Source organism: Orycteropus afer, unplaced genomic scaffold (genome assembly GCF_000298275.1).
Source record: "Orycteropus afer afer isolate SDZICR_OR568_19922 unplaced genomic scaffold, OryAfe1.0 scaffold00065, whole genome shotgun sequence".
Classification (NCBI taxonomy): domain Eukaryota; kingdom Metazoa; phylum Chordata; class Mammalia; order Tubulidentata; family Orycteropodidae; genus Orycteropus; species Orycteropus afer.
In genome coordinates, this window is record NW_006921652.1 from 7901710 (window position 1) to 7921144 (window position 19435).

General features: G+C 35.8%; 1 protein-coding gene across 1 annotated transcript in view; it reads right to left on the reverse strand.

Moving 5' to 3' along the window:
* GFPT1 (glutamine--fructose-6-phosphate transaminase 1) overlaps positions 1-19435 on the reverse strand; it is an 87210-nt gene that overhangs the window by 18046 nt on the left and 49729 nt on the right. The window contains exons 7-14 of the mRNA XM_007940086.2: positions 18220-18354; positions 16412-16473; positions 14300-14379; positions 14048-14101; positions 10909-11014; positions 5502-5665; positions 3366-3461; positions 1287-1384 (exon numbers count right to left, since the gene is read on the reverse strand). Coding sequence (XP_007938277.2) covers positions 1287-1384; positions 3366-3461; positions 5502-5665; positions 10909-11014; positions 14048-14101; positions 14300-14379; positions 16412-16473; positions 18220-18354 — 795 coding nt within the window. The remainder of the gene's footprint in view (positions 1-1286; positions 1385-3365; positions 3462-5501; positions 5666-10908; positions 11015-14047; positions 14102-14299; positions 14380-16411; positions 16474-18219; positions 18355-19435) is intronic.

Sequence of the window (19435 nt, forward strand, 5' to 3'; positions counted from 1 at the left end):
TTCCACCCAAAAATTCAGGCTTTGCACTGTACTAAACAATCAAATAACACCATCAATTATTTTTGTTTCTGAACGGAGTTCTCATTCAGTACTAGGTCAAACCACCACTGAACTAGCCAGTCCTTTCTTTAATTTACACTAATATCTTTAATTCATTCTTCTTCTCCATGCTCAAAAATATCACCAAGACTCTTCCACTCAATACTACATACATTTTCTTTTCAGAAGTTTTTTTCATAAAGGCAAAAAAAGGCTTTACAGAAAACTTATGCTTTGCTGAAATACAAGAGCTGGGTGACCAGCAAGTTTCACTCACTAAATGACTGCCTCCTACAACTGTTAAGAAAATAATTATGCCCCAACAAAGAAAAACATGTCATCAGTTTGGGGAATTCATCTCAAATAGTATAAACAGCGTGTGATGGTCTTCTGTACTTTACTTATGAGAGACGACATCACGGCACATAAACTGTATCTTCATAAAGAAGCTACATGTGGGTGAGATTTACTGGACTAAACCAAAACCAAACCAAACCCACCACCATCAACTCAACTGTAACTCATAGAGATGCTATAGCACAGAGTAGAACTGCCCCACAGGGCTTCCAAGATTGTAATCTTAATCGAAGTAGACTATCTCATCTTTCTCCCATGGAGTGGCTGGTGAATTTCAATTGCCAACCGTTTCATGGTTAGCACCTGAATGCTTTAAGCACCACACCACCAGAACTCCTTTACTGCACTAAAGACCCCTACATTTCTATACTTCTGTACTAACAATCAATAAACGTCCTTAATTCAGAACTTCAGCTTCCAAATTAACACTGGAAGAGCCTGATAAAGAGCAGCCTTCATCTCTTTGCAGACAGGGACCTACCACGCAAACTCCTACTAAAGTTCATGTTCATTACTGCCATCTGTCTGGAGCAAGTGAACAATGGTAAGGAAAACCCAATGACTGCTCTATAGAAGCAGGACTCCTCCCTAGACTAATGTCTAGGAGGCTCCCAAAACTCCCCAAAATATCTCCACACTCTGCTTTTCATGAAGTCAGTTTCAGGTGGTATATCTGATAATCTAAGGACTTTTCTAGAGCAGATCTTCCACTGATAAATAATTCCAAGCAGCTATTAAAATTTCTCCCTCAACCTTCTTGATTTTTATTATTATAAACATGAAAAAAGAACAGGGTATTTTAACAAAAGACAGTTTTACATGGTATTTGTTTGCAGATATTTCCTAATACCCAACATAACACTCAATTAAAATGTTAAGAAGCAACTTACTGCTACACCAGCATGATAACTTGTTCCACATGCAATAAGAATCAAACGCCGACACCTCTGGATCTCCTTAATGTGATCCTTCAAACCACCCAAATTCACTGAAATAAAAGTGTATGTATATAATTAATCACAAAAGAATCATACGAAATAGGCAATCACTTTTCTGGAGCACCCATTACCAACGTGGCAAACAATAATGACCTTATAAAGAACTTACATTCTTCTTAAGAAGAGTATTTCTCAACAATAGTAACTCTAAAGCATAGATGAGAAGTTTAGGAAGCAGTGAATCAGAGTTAACGGGTGAAATAATTTGAGTAGAGATAGAATGATGATACAGCCTGGAGAATGTAACTAATGTCACTGAACTGTACATGTAGAAACTGTTGAATGGGAGTATGTTTTGTTGTGTATATATTTTCACCACACATACATAAAAAAAGAACAGTTCTTGATAGTTTTGAAAAATCAAGTATGTCAAAATAATTATACCCTCAAACTTGTAATTAACCTTACATACCCACACAATACAGTATTTATCACATTCTACCTTGTTTAGTCATTTTAAATGGCTGGGGTTGGGAAGGAATTGAGTACAAAGGAGGGCAAGGAAATTTTTGGAATTATGGAACTGTTCTACATCTTGACCATTATGGGAAGTTAGGATTATGATTATGTTGTGGAGATTTGTCTTTAAACTATACACTGAAAAGGGTATGATTTATTGTATCTAAATTATATCTTGATAAACCTGCCTGGGAAAAATTATCTTAGTTATCTTCATTTCCTGTACGATGCCAAGAACATGCTCTGTACACAATATAGACTCACTTGTGTATTTCTCATCTCAGTAAATGCTATCACCATTTACCCAGTGGCTCCAGTCAAAAACCTAGGAGTCATTATTGATTGCTCCTATTGTCCATATCCACTCCACGAGTAAATCATTTAATTAGTCCATTAATATTCATTGAGTACCCATCAAGTAATAAATACACTACTTAAGGCACTGAGTGGCTCCCACAGTTCTATACTCAAAAATTCCCAAGTCTGACTGGAGACTAAGACCTGCTGTCGGGTTTCAAGATTTAACTTAAACCAAAGTAATTTGGTCTTTGTCCTCGGTTTGTTAGAGGTAATTTCAAGAAACCTGAAATTTCGATAAGGACTCCAGACCTGACAGCTTAACCATGTTCAGCATTGTGCTCTGCACACACTGGTTATTCAATTCATAATTCAGCCTTCCACAAATCTCTACTGAGAGGCTAATGCGGCTCAAAAAAAAAAAAAAAAAAGGAAGATATAAAGCCTGTATTTATTCAGAGAAATAATTTTCTATCAATTAGCAGGATGTGATATGAAGAAGATACTTAATACTATACACATGACACAGATTTAGTAAAAAAAGATTTTTGTATACCAGTATTGTCTTAAAAAAACTAATTCCTGAGAAGCTTAACGCAAACCTTGTTTCTTAAACTATTCATCACACTGGTGATGATGAAAGAGCAGTGAAGAGTGATTTACCAAAAAAAAAAAAGAAAAAGAAAAGAATTCAGCAACAGTTTATGGCTATATTATGATTTAAGACTATTGATCTTAAATTCCTCTCAACAAGGTACACAAACTGCCACAAGGTCTAGACAGAATTTCCAGACTATTACTGAACCCTCACCTCGACCTTTAAAATGTAGATGAGGACAGAAGTTATTTTATAAGGCATCAGGCAAATACTTAAAAGGTTTCTGGGGAAGTTCACATCTTTACTCATTTATAAACTAAGAGAACCTAAGCTGAACAGATACATGTAAGCTTCCCAACAACACAGGAACCAAATCTCATTCTTCTTAGGATTCACACAGTCCCTGGTACTCAAATATCAAATAAATGTCTACCGAACTGAAAAGAAGTTAAGGTTTTTAGTGGTACACTTAAGAACTTTTAAAAGATGGCTGGGCTCCACTAATGGCTGACAGCTATACTTGTGCCACAAGGCTAAAAAGGTTAATGAACTTTCAGGTTCTCAAAGGCAACCCCACAGGAGACTTTGTAATAATAAAATAATTCACTTGTAATTACCAGTATAGTCATCAAAGTTGACTCTTCCTCTCATTGTGTTTACAACTGATTCTGGCTGCTCAAAAATTTCCTTCTGCATAAATGAACTGAAGTTGCCTAAAATAACATAGATTGTATCATTAAAAGGAAAATAAACCAAAGAATAGGAAAAGAAATTTTACATAACTAAAAATCTATTTCCTTTAATTAATCTTAGTAAAGTGAAAAAAGGTCATGTGACATAGAACAACATTCATATATGACTGCTTAAAAGATCTGTTCAATACATTTTACCCAACATGAAGAGAAATGAGGGAAAATCACTTTTATTAACTTTATGGCTATAATATGCAGTTACAGCAAAACAGGGGAGTGGGGCAAGCTTAAGTTTTGGAGTCAAATGTAGGTTCAAGTCATGGTTCTACCCTTTACTAGCTAAGTGATTGTGGAGAAATTACTTAATCTGTAAAACAAGAATAGCAGCTACTTCACAGGATTGTAGTATGAATTAAGATAGCAAAGAAACACAGAGAGGTGCATGAGAGGTACAGACAACAAAGATAAATTCTTTTACATATACAATACTGCATTATCAGTAATAACAAACATTAATCTATGGGTAGATACATAGGTAGACACCCTAAATGATTAGGTTATGTTTAGACAAAAGGGAATATACCCATGACCATATATAAGTTTGGCAGGCAGTATTTCTACATATATATTTGTATGTGCTGTAATAATGTCCATATAAGTAGAACTAACAGGGGGGCAGTTATGATAACTTCTTAGCCACATTCAACCACCTTGAGGAAGAGAGTTGTTGGACCTGTGGGCTTGAGACCATGGTCACAGAGGACATCGAGCACCATTGGCATAACATACTACACAAAAAACATTGTTCTGCATCCTATTTGGTAAGTAGCAACTAAGGTCTTAAAAGCTTGCAAGAAACCATCTAGATGCAACAATTGGTCTCTTCTCATTCCTAACAAAGAAGAATGAAGAAAACCAAAGATGCATGGAAACAATTAGTCCAAGGGGATAGTGGACCGTGTGAACCTCAGCCTACATGACCATAAGACCAGAAAAAACAGACAGTGCCCAGCTACCACTGTCAACCACTTGGAAAGTGATCAGTGTAGGAGATTTGGATAGAGGGGGGAAAATGTGGAACAAAACTCTTAATCATAAAAAAGACTGGGCTTACTGATCTGATAGAGACTGGTGGTGAAACCCCCAAGCCTATGGCCCCTAGTCAACCTTCAGGCCTGGAATTGAACTCACTCCTGTGGCTTCCAGTCAAACAACAGATATGCATATAAGGTGAATATTTATACCAGGTAGGTACATGCCTTAGAACAATCAATCATGGAAGATCAGAAGGACAGTATTTGCACAGGGAGATAGCTCAGAGGGCAGGAATGCACAGGAAAGGATTCAGGGAAAAGGTAACTACAGGGAGAAGTGGGAAGAGAGTTGTTACATTATGGGGATTGCAATCAATGTCATGAAATAAAATATGAATGAACTGTTGTCTGGAAAATGAATTTGCTCTGTAAACTTCCACCCAAATCATAACAATAATAATAAAAGATAGTAAGGAAATTGACATCTAATAGATATACATATAGATATGCAATAAACATTAGCGTTTCTTCCTACTACAACTCCATCAGGAAAGGAGGAGAACTATAATCATAACAGTTAATAGCAGCAAACATCATGTAGGCTTTACTAAGTGTGTCAGACATTGCTCCAAATGCTTTACATATATTAGCTCTCTTAATCCTTAAAACAGCATTAATAAGGTAGGTCCTATTACCCCTATTTCACACATGAGAAAACTGAAGCACAAAAAGGATAACAGAAAAATAAGGAACAGAACAAAAACTGTATTTATGTTTATAAAGTATCTTAAGAATGTCAAAGATTTAATTTCTTTTTAAAAAATAAAAATAAGTCACTAATTAGTTTGAAGGAGAACTATTGATATAAGATCATCAGATACTTTCTCTTACGGATCATCCCCCTCCTAGGGTTTATTCTTTCAGCAAAAATGGAAGATTTTACCCAGCATGTGTTACCAGATTCATACAGTAGGATAGGAGGTAGATACCAAGGAAAACCAAGATACAACATGACAAAAACTTTCACCCTTCATGATCTGCTGCAGTTCCATCTGGAGGGTTTGCACAGCTCGTCCAGGGTGATCTCCTGCAGTTCGTTTAATTCGATGGATAGAAAGACGGCCATCCACCACTGCTGCGACATCATCATCTTCGAGAAAGATGACGCGATTGGTGTGCTCTATGACAGCACTATAAAATGTTTAAGGAGATATTACAACCAATAACCAAAGATGATTATTACAGATCAATCTATCACTTGGACAGAAGGACCAAAGTGAAATACATAACTCTATCATCTTGCACTATTTGTGAAGGTATAGATTCATTCATTCATCTTCCAAATACAATGTATGAAACATTACATTCAACTGGCAGCATCAATTAAAAGTCTAATGCTACCATTTACTTTTAATTAAGTTTTATTTAATTTCTTAAAATAATTTTTACTGACTAACGTGATGGGACACAATGATGAACAAGTCTCTGTGGCTTCATGGAAAACACTGTAGGGAATATGTAAGACAGAAACACAAATACCTACAATATCTGGGAAAGTAAGAGATTAACCATTATTCAGGCTCAGAAAAGGATAAAATTATGTGTGGAATAAGAATAGGCTTCCTGAAAGACTTGATCCTTGAAATAACCCTGAGTGGAAAAACAAGGAGATTCTCCTGACCAAAATAAGCTATATTTTTGATAACAGGAAGAAGAGCTCCTAGTGAAATATAACATATTAACTTTAGGTGAGTTGAGTATGAAGTGTCTATAGGAATCAAGAAAGTTACGTGTCAGGGTTGTATTCTTTCACCAAACTTATTGAATCCAAGAAGATGGACTATATGAAAAAGGATTAGTGGAAGACTCATTAAAAATCTACCATATGCAAAAAACACAACCTTGCTTCCTGAAAGTGAAAAAGACTTGAAGCATTTATTGATAAAGATCAATTTAAAAAGTGGAGAAATCTGGTAGAATTCAGAGAAAATCAGAGATAACCAATAGTGACAAATGCTGACAATATTTAAAGAAAAATGGGGTCACCACTGATTTAAAGGTCACTGGTGACCTCAGAGGAACCTGGGTGATGCAAGTAGTTTGCAGTCAATTGGCTGCTAACCTAAAGGTTGGTGGTTTGAACCTAACCAGTGACTCCATGGAAGAAAGATCTGGTGATTTGCTTCTGTAAAGATTACAGCCAGGAACCATATGGAGAAGTTCTACTCTGTAACACATGAAGTTGCTATGAGTCAGAAGCAACTCAATGGCAACAGATTTGGTTTGGTTTGGTGACCTCAGAGAAGTAAGAAACTTGAGTGGTAAAAGAAACATACAAGTATGATGCACCCCCTAGATCAATCAACCACAAGCCATCAGAAGGGCAGCATTTGCATAGAGGGTAAGCTGAACACATAGGAATGCACAGATCAGAAGGGTACAGGGAAGGGACTGTGACAGGGAGATGAGGGGAGAGCTTTTAATGGCTGGGGATCGTAATTGGGGCTGTGAAACCAAATGTGCATGAACTGTTGTATATAAAATGAATCTGCTTTGTAAATCTGCACCCACATCACAATAAATTTTTTTTTACAAATAAATAAAAAAGATAGTGGTAAAAAAAATATAGATATATAGATATATATATATTTAAAAGTAGGAGTGAGCTAAGCCAAGATAGAGCAAAGCAAAAGCATAATAAATAGAAATAGAAGAAACAGAAAGGTCTGGAGGTGAGAGGCAAACTGGAGTGCTTAGGCACAAAAGAAAAAAAAAGAAAGATACATATGAATATAATCCATTCTTCAAAAAAATTCTGTAATAACAAGGGAAAAGTGGGAAATGTCTAGAATAGTATTATACAGAAAACTTTAGGCTCTGTTTCTTAAAATAAAGGAGAAATGAGTTTGTTTAGAAACAAAAAGATGGAGACCAAACCAAACACAGAGGAAGGATTAGTTTTGACTGTAAGAAGTATGTCTTTCTCTGAAAGAAGAGTAAACAGAGAAAGGGTACAAATACAGAATGATTTCTGAGGTAGAAAGCAGAGCTGAACGTGGCCTGTTATACGAGATAGTCTTGATAAAAGGACAGTTTCTTAAAAAACTGGTTCAGCCATAAACAAGTTATGGACATTTTATGACCACAGATTGTCCATCTCAAACTCATCTTGGCAAGGTATACAAATTTCCATGACAAAAGCCTAGACAGAAATTCCAGGAACAAGACTAGTTAGTACTTTACTCTCGCCTCTGCCTTTAACCACATAAAGTATCAGGCAAATGCCTGAAAGTTCTGGGGAAGTTAAAGCTCACAACTTTATTCATTTGTAATCTGAGAGAGAAAACCTAGGATGAGCAGATACATGTAAGCATCCCAGCCCAGGGACCAGGGACCATCTCTCATTCTTCTTAGAATTTATAATACTCAGCATGATCACTGGTACACAACATATGCCCAATAAATGTTTACTAAACTAAAAACAAATTAATGTTTTTCGTAGTACACTGCAAGACTTTTAAAAGATAACTGGGCTCCACTGATAGCCATATTTGTTCTACAAGACTATAAAGGACAGTGAACATTCAAGTTATCAACTGCAATCCTTACAGGAGTAAGTAAGTAAGTAAGGTGAGGAGGATAGTCACCATGACAATGAATAAAGGAATCTCTGCACAGTAACCTAAACCAAATTAAATTAGAGCTTATCAAAAGCATGGCTATTTCCTCTTTAAGAAGAATTCTATTACAAATTCTATTGCCAAGTCTTTCCATTTTAACTTCTAAGTATGTCTCAAAGCTTCTCTCTATGTCCACCACCACAAACTAGTTCAAGCTACCATCAGCTGTCAGCTGAAATACTGCAGCAACCTCCAAACTTGTCCAACTTCCTAACTTGTTCTCTCAATCTTGCTCTATCCATTCTCCATTACTACCTGTGTGCAGTGAATTACTTAAAAGGGCTCTTCTAGCCATGGTCTTTGTGACTCCCACCAGATGACTAGGTGGGATTACACAAATGTTAGGTGCTTATGGTCTACCAAAGAGATTAGATAGCTTATTAATAATGTAAATAATGTACATGGCATCCTTGTGGGGATGGAACTGTGCAAATAAGGTGTATAGAAGGTATACAGAACATTGAGATTGGTCAGTTTTCCATCTTGCTAGGCTTAAGATGAGTCATCCTAGAGGCACAAAGGCAGAACTCACTATCATCAAAAAAGAAGAGCCAGGAGTAGAGTATGTCCTTTGGACCTAAGATCCCTGCCCTGAACCTCCTCAACCCATCAAAGAGCTGTAACACTGTACTGAGACAGCAAGAAATGGTGGCAGAAGAGGCAGGAGAACCAAGAGACTGGCACAAGACAGAGTGGTGGCCTTCCCAGCCATGGAGCAAGAAATCTGAGTGCCTTCAGCCAGGAGGTTTGCTGGCAGAGTGGGGTGCCTCTCTGGGCACCCATTCACAGAGGTAAAAGAGATTTGTAACACTTGCTCAAGAGGGCAGAGGCCAGAGGCCAGGTGGAGAGGCTGAGGGTCAAAGAGAGGTGCACCTACAGGCACAGACGAGGGGAGACTGTTCTGATCAAGTAATTGTATCCTGAGCATTCCTGAATCTGCACTATAACCTGTTACTTCCCTAATAAACCCCATCATCATGAGTATTGTCTTTGAGTTCTGTGTGGACACTGCAACAGATTATCAAACCCAGCACAGTACAGTGTCGTGGAAGAAGAGATAGCTGGTGTCAGAACTGGCAAGAAAGTTGGACGGGGGTGGCATGTCAGACCTCCACTTCATGGGAACCAGGCTTGGGCCACTGATGCTGATGGTGATACTCTTTGCCTCATGAAATTTGAGGAGGGCAGACAATGATGTCTCCAGGCTGTTTTTGGATTGCCAAAATAGAGCTCATCTAAAAAACACTCTAATCAACATTTCTCCCTTATCCAAAAACTATGTGATAGCTTCCCTTCAACTCACAGGAAAACAGTAAAATGCCTTAATGTGACCCTCTTTCTTGCTCATCTCCCACCACACTCTTTCTTGCTCTATTCTAGGCACACTCACACCCATTCCAAGATCTCACAAACTAATCTATCTTAATAGAATGAATGCTCTTCCCACCTCCTCTTCACCCAATTAATTCCTCATCTCCCACCATTAAAGGGATCGTTCCCTTCAAGAAGTTTACTCACAGGAGGCTAAATCATCTTGCTATAGGCATTCTATAGCTCTTGTCACAGTTAGACGTCTACATGTGTTTGTGTTATTATTAACTAAAATTTACCTCCCTCATTAGTCTCTGGGGAGCTCTGGTAGCATAGTGCCTAAGGCACTAGACTGTTAACCAGAAGGCTGGCGGTTCAAACCTACCAGCCACTCCTCGGGAGGAAGGTTGGGCAATCAACTTCTGTAGTGATACTGTCTCGGAAATCCAAGGAGGGGTCGCTATGAGTCGGGGCTGACTCAACAGCACATAACAACAACAACAACATTAGTCTCTGAACACTTTAAAGGAAAGTAATATTTGTATTTTTATTCATAATTGTCTCCTGAGCCTAGCACACAAAGTTTGAATCATAGTGTTGAATACAAATGCATGAATGACTAAAAACAGGCTGATATTCTTGTTTCTGCAATTTTTAGTTTATTTAAGCCCGTAACTTCAACTCAGTAACAAACCCAATTTATGACGGTGACAACACATCTTAGCACTGACTACACATAGCTTTATACACCTGCAAAAATTAGAAAGCAGTGATGCTTGTTATCTAAGATATTACATTCCTTGAAGCCCTAAACTGCATCATTTTCTCATTTTTAATACCTCATATTTTCAGGCACAATGAATGACTCAAATACTTGCTGGAAATTTGAGTGATTCCATTTTAACCTCATTATTACTGCTATTTCATTTATAAATGTATCCAAACATCACACGACATTTTCTCTCAAAATTTGTCAGTCTAGTTTTATTCCCTTCATAATTAATGATTATGCTTCAAATTGCTTCTGAATTTAAAATGTAAGTTTCCACAATAGATTAAAACCACAGTGGTTTAGCAACTATACTACAATTGGTTAAATGCTAAGACAGAGGACTTTGCTACCCTCCAATCTAAAATCTCTTCTGTCCACAAAATTTGAGTGAGGCTCCTAAAAAAAGAGAATAACAACAAAATACAAATACTCTGGAACAAGTCTCAAGGACTACATCTGTGCATGGTAAACTGACTGATGTGCTTTGAATTGAGAGAAAAGATATTCTTAGAAGCCTGTCTCCAAAATGGACATCTATATTTCTTTAATTGAAAAAACAAATTCTATTCTTTTACAAAACATAACTAAATTTATACAAAATAACTTCTTGGTTTCCAGTAGCATGAGAAAGTTTTATAAAACATCTCTTTGAATCAACTAAGGAAGCTCACCTTGCATCAGAAGCAAAGTAATACTCAACTGCTTTTTCTTCAACAGGGAAAAGGCAAGTTGTGCTATCCACACGTGAGAGATTACAACTTCCTTTCTTGTCTTTGCCTACACATAAAATTTACATGAATCAACAAACATGCAGAAAATGATAGACAACATAAAAATATGCATTATTATCTACCAAATGAACAAAACAACAAAAAAAATAGCAAAACAAAATAATTTCAGCAATTTAAAATGCTAGGTAGGTATCTTATTTCCATGCAATGAGCCAATAACAACAACAGACAAAATGTGTAGAGTGAAAGAGCAACTATCAAGAAATTTGTGGCAGATAATAGTGTTGTATTAATTTTTTAAAATATTTTTCCAGGTAAAAGTCAAATTATTGATTATTATCACTCTTTTTTTAATCCTAAGTATATATAGCCTAATCTTGATTTAACTTTATGTCAAACTTTATGGAGTTAATATATATGTCTGTGTAGCTAAACTTATAATAAAAATAACATTAAAAGTATCAAAATTGTCCAATGAGAAATAAAATGAAGGCTAAGGGCACATTCATTTTTATTATTGTATACCAAAAATTCTCTAGATTGCAACAGCACATTGCCATAAGTCAAACTGTAGACTAAATTAACTCTCATTTAAAAACAAAACAAGACAAAAAGACAATTATCACTACTCTAACCAAGATACTGAATATGAGGCAACTATTCCTAGAGACTGAAAATATTACAAACCCAGAGCCACTCCTCTTTTATAACTGTGCTTTCTTACACTTCTTTTAAGTCAGGAAAAAGGATGGACCTTTTGCAATGATAATATCCTCTTAATTCTGGTACTTTAGAATTCTAGCATCTCTACTTAATCTGTCAAGTCACTGATGAAGAATATTTCTTTCCTTTGTGCTCACTCACAGTGAAAGTCAAATCAAAGGAAAAACTGAAAAGCATACTGAAAAAGTTTGATAAATTAGCCAAATAAAGAAAAAATTTACAAGTTGAAGACTATATAAATATCTTAGACACTAAGAGGCACCTTCATGCACATTAAGAATACAGTCACTCTTACAATCTATGGGCACAGTGGCCAGAAATTCATCAGAAAAACACTTGTAAAAACTCATATTGTACTTATCCTCTAAAATAAATGTTTATAAAGACTTGGTAATAATTAGTCTTAAAGATATATACTCAAAGTTCTCCACCATCCGTGATTATGTGATGTGCTTTGGGGATAAAAACAAAATAACTCTTCCCATCCAAATTCAACAGCAGAGAAGGTACCACATTTTAAAAAATACGTATAAGATGACATCCTAGAAAAGGCAATAGTATAGAAAGAGAAAACAGATCAGTTTTTGCAAAGGGCTGAGAATGGGAGCAAGGATTGACTACAAAAGGGGAGCATGAGGGAACTTTTTAGGGGGATGGAATGGTTCTGTATCATGATTGTGGTGGTGGTTATACAACTGTTTGCTTGTGACAAAACTTGTATAAATGATACATCAAAAAGAGGGAATTTACTGTTTGTGGAAAATTGAGTTAAAAAATAGGTAAAAGATAGCCCAGCACTTACAAATACAATTACCTTAGGCTATAAAATGTTTTAATGAGGTTGCAGTTCATTATATGCTTCCTCCAAATATTGGTTATGTCATTCTTCGAGTAACATTTAATTATAAAGTGTTTTAAAATAATTTGAGATGTCACTGTCCATTTAAATAGAAAGAACATTATTATTTGACATCTATAAGGCACATACTATCCACAAAATATTTTCCCATAGCTTGATTATCTCATCATATCTGATTGATATGGAATACTATTATTATCACCCCTGTCTTACAGAAAGATGGCATAGCTAAATTCAGTCAGTGGGCACACTTAGAGAAAATAGTAAAAGCCTGAAAGCTAGTCCAGTGTTCTCCTCTTTACACATTCTCGTTAATAAATATGTTAATCTATTTGTTTTCAACTAACCTTTACCAAGCTACACATTATTTACTACCTAGTAGCTAAAGAAGTAAGAGTTACTAAAACATAATAGCTTATCTCAGAAAGTTCTATCTCATGACTAATTTTTCCTCTCAGCCAATTTTTTTTTTATTATTTCTAAAAGTAGTCCAAGAAAATGCACAAGATAATATATATATAATATATACACGAGCAGAATTATTAACAGAATCTGATCCTCTGGATCCAAATTCTGTATTATCAGGGGCAAATGAGCTTTCCTTCTGGAAAAAGAGGGGAAATATAAGCAATTCTAATATTTCAAGATTGAAAATTATTTAAGGAAATAACTTTGCTCTACATATAGTAATGAATACAGCCTCTATCTAAAAATGACTACACTGCAAGTACTTTCCTAAATTTTTATCAAGAAAATAAAAATTATACATTTAATAATATGAACTTCAATTTCTTGTATTTACCACTCCCTGTCTTTTACATGGAAAGTTTTCAGTAATAAATAAATGTAAACAGCATACTGGTTTTGTTTTGTTTTGTTTTTCTCAATAAAGTGATTCAGAGTTTATAGAGCTGAAAGTCCTAAAGAAAAGTAAATTTCAAATATGAACATTTAAAAAAAAAGAAAAATGACTCCAAATTCAAACAAAGCCAATCAAGATATCAGACATAAATGTATAAAGTAAAACGCAATGCAGAAAATAAAAACCATTTAAATATATTTTGGTTAAAAACTAGGCTACAATTGAAAAGGAAAAAAAAAGTTAGCCTACATTTTTTAAATAAACACCACTTAGTTCTATCTATCATACCCTAGCACATCATGCTGTTTTTCTAATCTAAGCATCTATTTTTAATAATTTATCCTACATGATTTTAACACAAAGAAAAAAAAAAAAACTTTACAATTTCAACTACTGTCTCAAATTGCAGAGATTTTAAGGAAATAAATTATTAAAAGCAGTTTTCTAAATGCCAAAAGCAGACAGACAAAATGTACTCTGCAAATTAGAAAAAATAATATCAAACTATGTTTCCCATAAAATAAGCACAATTTTAGAGGCCCAGCACATTCATTCACTCCAAGAACAATGAATTAGTAAAGATTGAGCAAAAGAGGATAAGATTCCTCCCCATCCATGCACAGTGCATTTCCCACCTCTTTCTCCCTGTGATCCCCACCGTGTGAATTTTGATCCAATCTGAGTCCTAGCTAAGGATATACAACAGAAAAAAAGTCTACTAGTCAGAGAAATCACAAACACAAATCCTTTTCAAGTCTAGACAGAACTACATAAATGTGGATCTGACCAATGGGACATTTATTCAAATGTAAAGAGAACAATTCTTTATTATCTACTGTACTTAATCATAAATTTTCCCCATGGCATGATGTAGGAATAGTTTTTACCTGTTCTGTACAGTATTGGAATGTGATCAGTAGACAGTTTATGTTCACTTCGTACACCAATCAACAGAGGGCTACCCCGTCTATAAGAACAAAATTAAACAATTTTTATAAATAATGTAGTGAGATGAAATTTAAATTTATTGAAGCAATATTTTTCAAATAATGCTTAAAATCTCCCTCCTGTTATACTCCAGAAATGAAAAAAGAAATACATAAGTTGAAAAAAAAATACCTGTAACAGGAGTTTGCAAACTATGGCTCAAGGACCGGTTTTGCCTATTTTTATAAATAGTTTTATTAGAACACAGCCATTTACTTACTGTCTATAAATGTTTTCACACTACAACAGCAAAGTTAAGTAGTTGCTACATGTACCTATGGTCCAAAAAACCTAAAAATATTTACTATCTGGCTTTTTACAGAAAAACTTGACAACCCGTTTTATAACAATGTATTTGAAATTTTCCTCATTTTTAATGTTAAACAGAATCTTTCTTTTGATTGTACATAAACCAAAAACCAAACTCACTGCCATCGAGTTGGATCCAACTCATAGCAACCCCTTCTTGGGTTTCAAGGCAGTATCTCTATGGAAGTAGATTCCCAACTTTCCTTCTGAGGAATGGCTGGTGGGTTTGAACTGCCAGCCTTCCGGTTAGCAGTCAAGTGCCTTAGGCACTACACTACCAGAGCTTCTTTCATTGTACACAGAACCCCATTATAGGAATGTTTAGCTATTTCTTCTTTATCACCCTGCCAGCAGACTAAAGATACCTTTCTCTCACTGAACCTTAAGCTTTGTCACTGTTAAAAAAGGATTTCATGTTCAGGCTAAAATATTATAGTAAATGTAGTGATGGTACAATCATCTAGGAATCTATTGACTGATCAGGTAAACCGACTATTCTTACTCCTGTGGGAAAATTAGTTTTGTCTCCATTTACAATTCAATTCAACATTATTTTACTCAATATAAACGTGGGCCCTTCCTTAGAAGAGACCATAATATCTCCAAGTGTCTTCATGTAAGTATAGGCATACCTCGTTTTATTCCACTTCATTTTTATTATGTTTTGTTTTATTGCACTTCCCAGATATTGTGGTTTTGTTTGTTACAAATTGAAGGTTTATGGCAACCCTGCATCATCAAGCAAGTTTATCAGCACCATTTTCCCAAAAGCATGTGCTCACACTGTGTCTCTGTTTCCCATTTTGGTAACTCTCACAGTATTTCAAACTTTTCCATAAGGCTACTGCACACTTAAGGAACTTTGATGGCATAGTGGGTTAAAGTATTTGGCTGCTAACCAAAAGGCCAGCAATTCAAACTCACCAGCTACTCCGTGGGAGAAAGATGAGGCAGTCTGCTCCTATAAAGATTTACAGCCTTGGAAACTCTAAGGGACAGTTCTACTCTGTCCTATAGACTTACTATGAGCTAGAATTGACTCAATGGCAGTGGGTTTGGGCTTTTGGACTGCACACTTAACAGAATATAAAAAACTGACTGCTGTGGAGTCAGATATGACTCACAGAGACCCCTCCTTAGGTTTCCGAAGCAGTATCACTACGGAAGTAGACTGCCCAACCTTCCTTCTGAGGAGTGGCTGGTGAGTTTGAACCTCCAGCCTTCTGGGTAGCAGCCAAATGCCTTAGGCACGACGCCACCAGAGCTCCCTAACAGAACATAGGATAGTGTAAACACAACTCTCATGTGCACTGGAAAAATAAAAAAAAGTCATGTGACTTGCTTTATTGCGATATTCACTTTATTGCAGTAGTCTAGGACTGAACCTACAATATCTCCGAAGTAAGCTTGTATTAGGGACCAAACACGTTTCCAAAAAATATGGAGAAAGTTAGTATTTTGGGCCTGAACTTATGAAAAATACTTAATATCTAAATTCACAAAGTAACCATAATATTCCACTATGGACAAAAGATTAATTATAAATACCAAAACATATTTGGCTTATTAAAGGATTCTCTTAAGTGGTAAAATAGCCAAGAAAAAGCACGTAAAATAAATACGGTCTTTTATAATGAATAAACTTATATCCCAAATGTTTCAAAGTACACAGAATTATTAGTGATTATTAAATTTGTATGTACCTTGTGACAACTGCTTGTCCAGGAAAATGAACACTTTTAAATACAAGTGCAAAAGCACCTTCCTAAGGAGGGGAAAAAAAATGTTTCAACAGTATTTATTATAATCAATTATCAAAAGTGAAATGTCTCAAACATGCTGACTTCAGCATAGAAATTTTTTGCTCATGCACTGTTCTTTTGCACTCGTTTTTTCAACAAATCTAAATATTCAGTCTGGTGTATCCAAACTCCATTCTTTTAACCAAACCATCTTTCAAAATATGTCTATTTCAAATATGTAGATGACAGACGAGTTTATGAGTCACCTTTGTACATGCTACCAACATTTCACAACAGATACCTTCTCTCTCACATTATGAATTAGTAAAAGTGGGCAGGATTAGAAAAGATCCCAAGTTCAATAACTAAAACTCATTCATTGGCCTAGTACTTGTATAACACTGATAACTTCCATTCTTTTGACCTTAACATTAATCACATACATTAGCATGCACACCAAAATATCTTCTCAGGGATAGACCCTAGGAGATAAGGAATGGATAAAAGAGAAACAAGAAGGAAGGAAAGTTAAGGTACCACCACAGAACACAAACTGGATTATATAACGAGTAGAAAGGAAATCCTATTAGAAATGAGAAAAGCTGGGAAGGCACATACTCTGCCTTGTGGAAAGGGAAGGAACAGGCCTCTGTTGTCTCCATTCTCATTGATTCCTCCTTTAGCTGCAGACATTTTAAGACTTGGGAGGAGGGAGGAGGGAGGAGGTGAGGGTTGGATGTTAGCAGGAGATATAAAAGGCTTTTAAATGGAAAGGCAAGAGTTATGAGTGAGAAAGGGGAATGTGGGCATCACTATGTACTTGGACTTCTGCAGATCTCTATCTCTCTACTCTTTAATCAGGGAAAAAGGGATGAGATCAAAAAGAATACTGCTTTTTTGGTGGACTGGGAAATACTTTTCTACAGAGGTGCAGGGCCAAGGAAAAGTTCCCATAAAGAATAACAAGGAGTTGACTATTGAGACATGCAGACACTATCCCGGACAAAAGAATCTGGATTTTTCTAAAACTACCCTCATGTCATGTAATTGGCTTGGAAAGGACAGCAGGGTAAGGAGGAAGCAAAAAAAGCGATAATTCTTTGTGTGTATTATGTACATGTTTGTGTGGGCTATGTATGTGCTTGTGTGCATGCATAGTTTTTAGTGTATGTGCCTGTGTACATTCACAGTTTTTAAGACAAATTGCTTGATTCAATAACTTTTAATTCCCATGATAATAAACTATAGTGAAAAAAGTACATTTGGGGGTGGGGAGGAGGGCAGTAAGTTAAAAAGTCTCTCAAGTCAAAATAAATTTTATATATATATATATATACATATATATATATATATGGTTTTTAACTTTATAAAAGCCCAAACTATTCAAGAAAATAGCATAGCTCCCTCTTATCAAACTTAAGAAAGTTCATTGTAATTAATGTTGGCAATAATTATCTTTAAAAGTGATATTTAAAAACACAGACATATGAGCTGAACATTTACATTAGGTAGATAACATTCCTTGAAGAAATCAATCATGGGAGAATAGAAGGGTTGTATATACACAGGTAGACACAGCTCAGGGGGCAGGAATGCATCGAGGGAAGGATACAGGGAAGAGGTAACTATGGGGAAGAAGTGGGAAGAGAACTGATGTACTGTGGGAAACTGCAATGTCATGAGACAAAATGTATGTGAAATGCTGTATAGAAAATGAATTTGCTCTGTAAACTTTTACTCAAATAACAATAAAAAGTGTTGTTTAATACCAATTGTTGGATGACTCTCTCTACCAATGTAGTAAAACTGGTATCTTGACTTTCCCGATTGTCATACATATACTTAACAAGCTTTGCAATTGTTTCTGTGTCTGTTTCAGATTCAAAGTCATAGCCTTTGCTTTCCTGTAATCAGAAAAGAAAAATAGTAACACATTTTAGGAACTACTCACAATATCCAAACTTTTCTCCAGAATTTTTTCCTCGAAAATCTCACTAAACAATTTCTAACATTTTTCTGAGCACCATTCCCCATCCCCCATTGTTCAAAATTAACATCACTTTCTTAGTACCAAACCAAACCAAACTCACTGCCATCGAGTCAGATCCGACTCCCAGCAACCCCTCCTTGGGGTTTCCGAGGCAGTATCACTACAGAAGTAGATTGTCTAATCTTCCTTCTGAGGAGTGGCTGGTGGGTTTGAACTGCCAGCCTTCTGGTTAGCAGTCAAGTGCCTTATCCTAGTAAAGTAAACCCAAAATAGTGAGCAATTCTGTGTAATTTAGCATACACTTAACTTACAGTTATATAAATTTATATATGTCACATGAATTAAATAAATTTTAGATAATTAAAATGTAACAAAATATACAGCACTCACAAATCATTGGCTCTGTAATAAAAATAATGTATTCTTTCCTTGATAATGATAATGTTGTCTGGTATAATAGCCACTAGTCACACATGGCTATTTAAATTTTAATTAAATAAAATTTAAAATTCAGTTTTTCGGTCACATGAGCTGAACACTCACATGTAAAGAATAGCTACTGTATTGGACAGCACTGATATAGAACATTTCCATTATTACAAAAATTGTCATTGGATAGCCTTGAGAAGACACTCATGAGGGTCACCATTATGACTATTACAATATAGTACATAAACCAAATCTAACCCACTGCCGTGGAGTCAGATCTGACTCATAATGACCTCTCCTTGGGTTTCCGAGGCAGTATCACTACGGAAGTAGATTGCCCAACCTTCCTTCTGAGAGTGGCTGGTGGGTTTGAATCACAAGCCTTCTGGTTAGCAGTCAAGTGCCTTAGGGGCACTATGCTACCAGAGCTTCCTGATAAAGACTAGCTATGAAAAAAAACAACCAAACTCACTGCCATTGAGTCGATCCTGACTCACAGCTATGTTGTTGTTGTCTGCCCTCGAGTCGGCCCGACTCATAGCTACCCCTCCTTGGGTTTCTGAGGC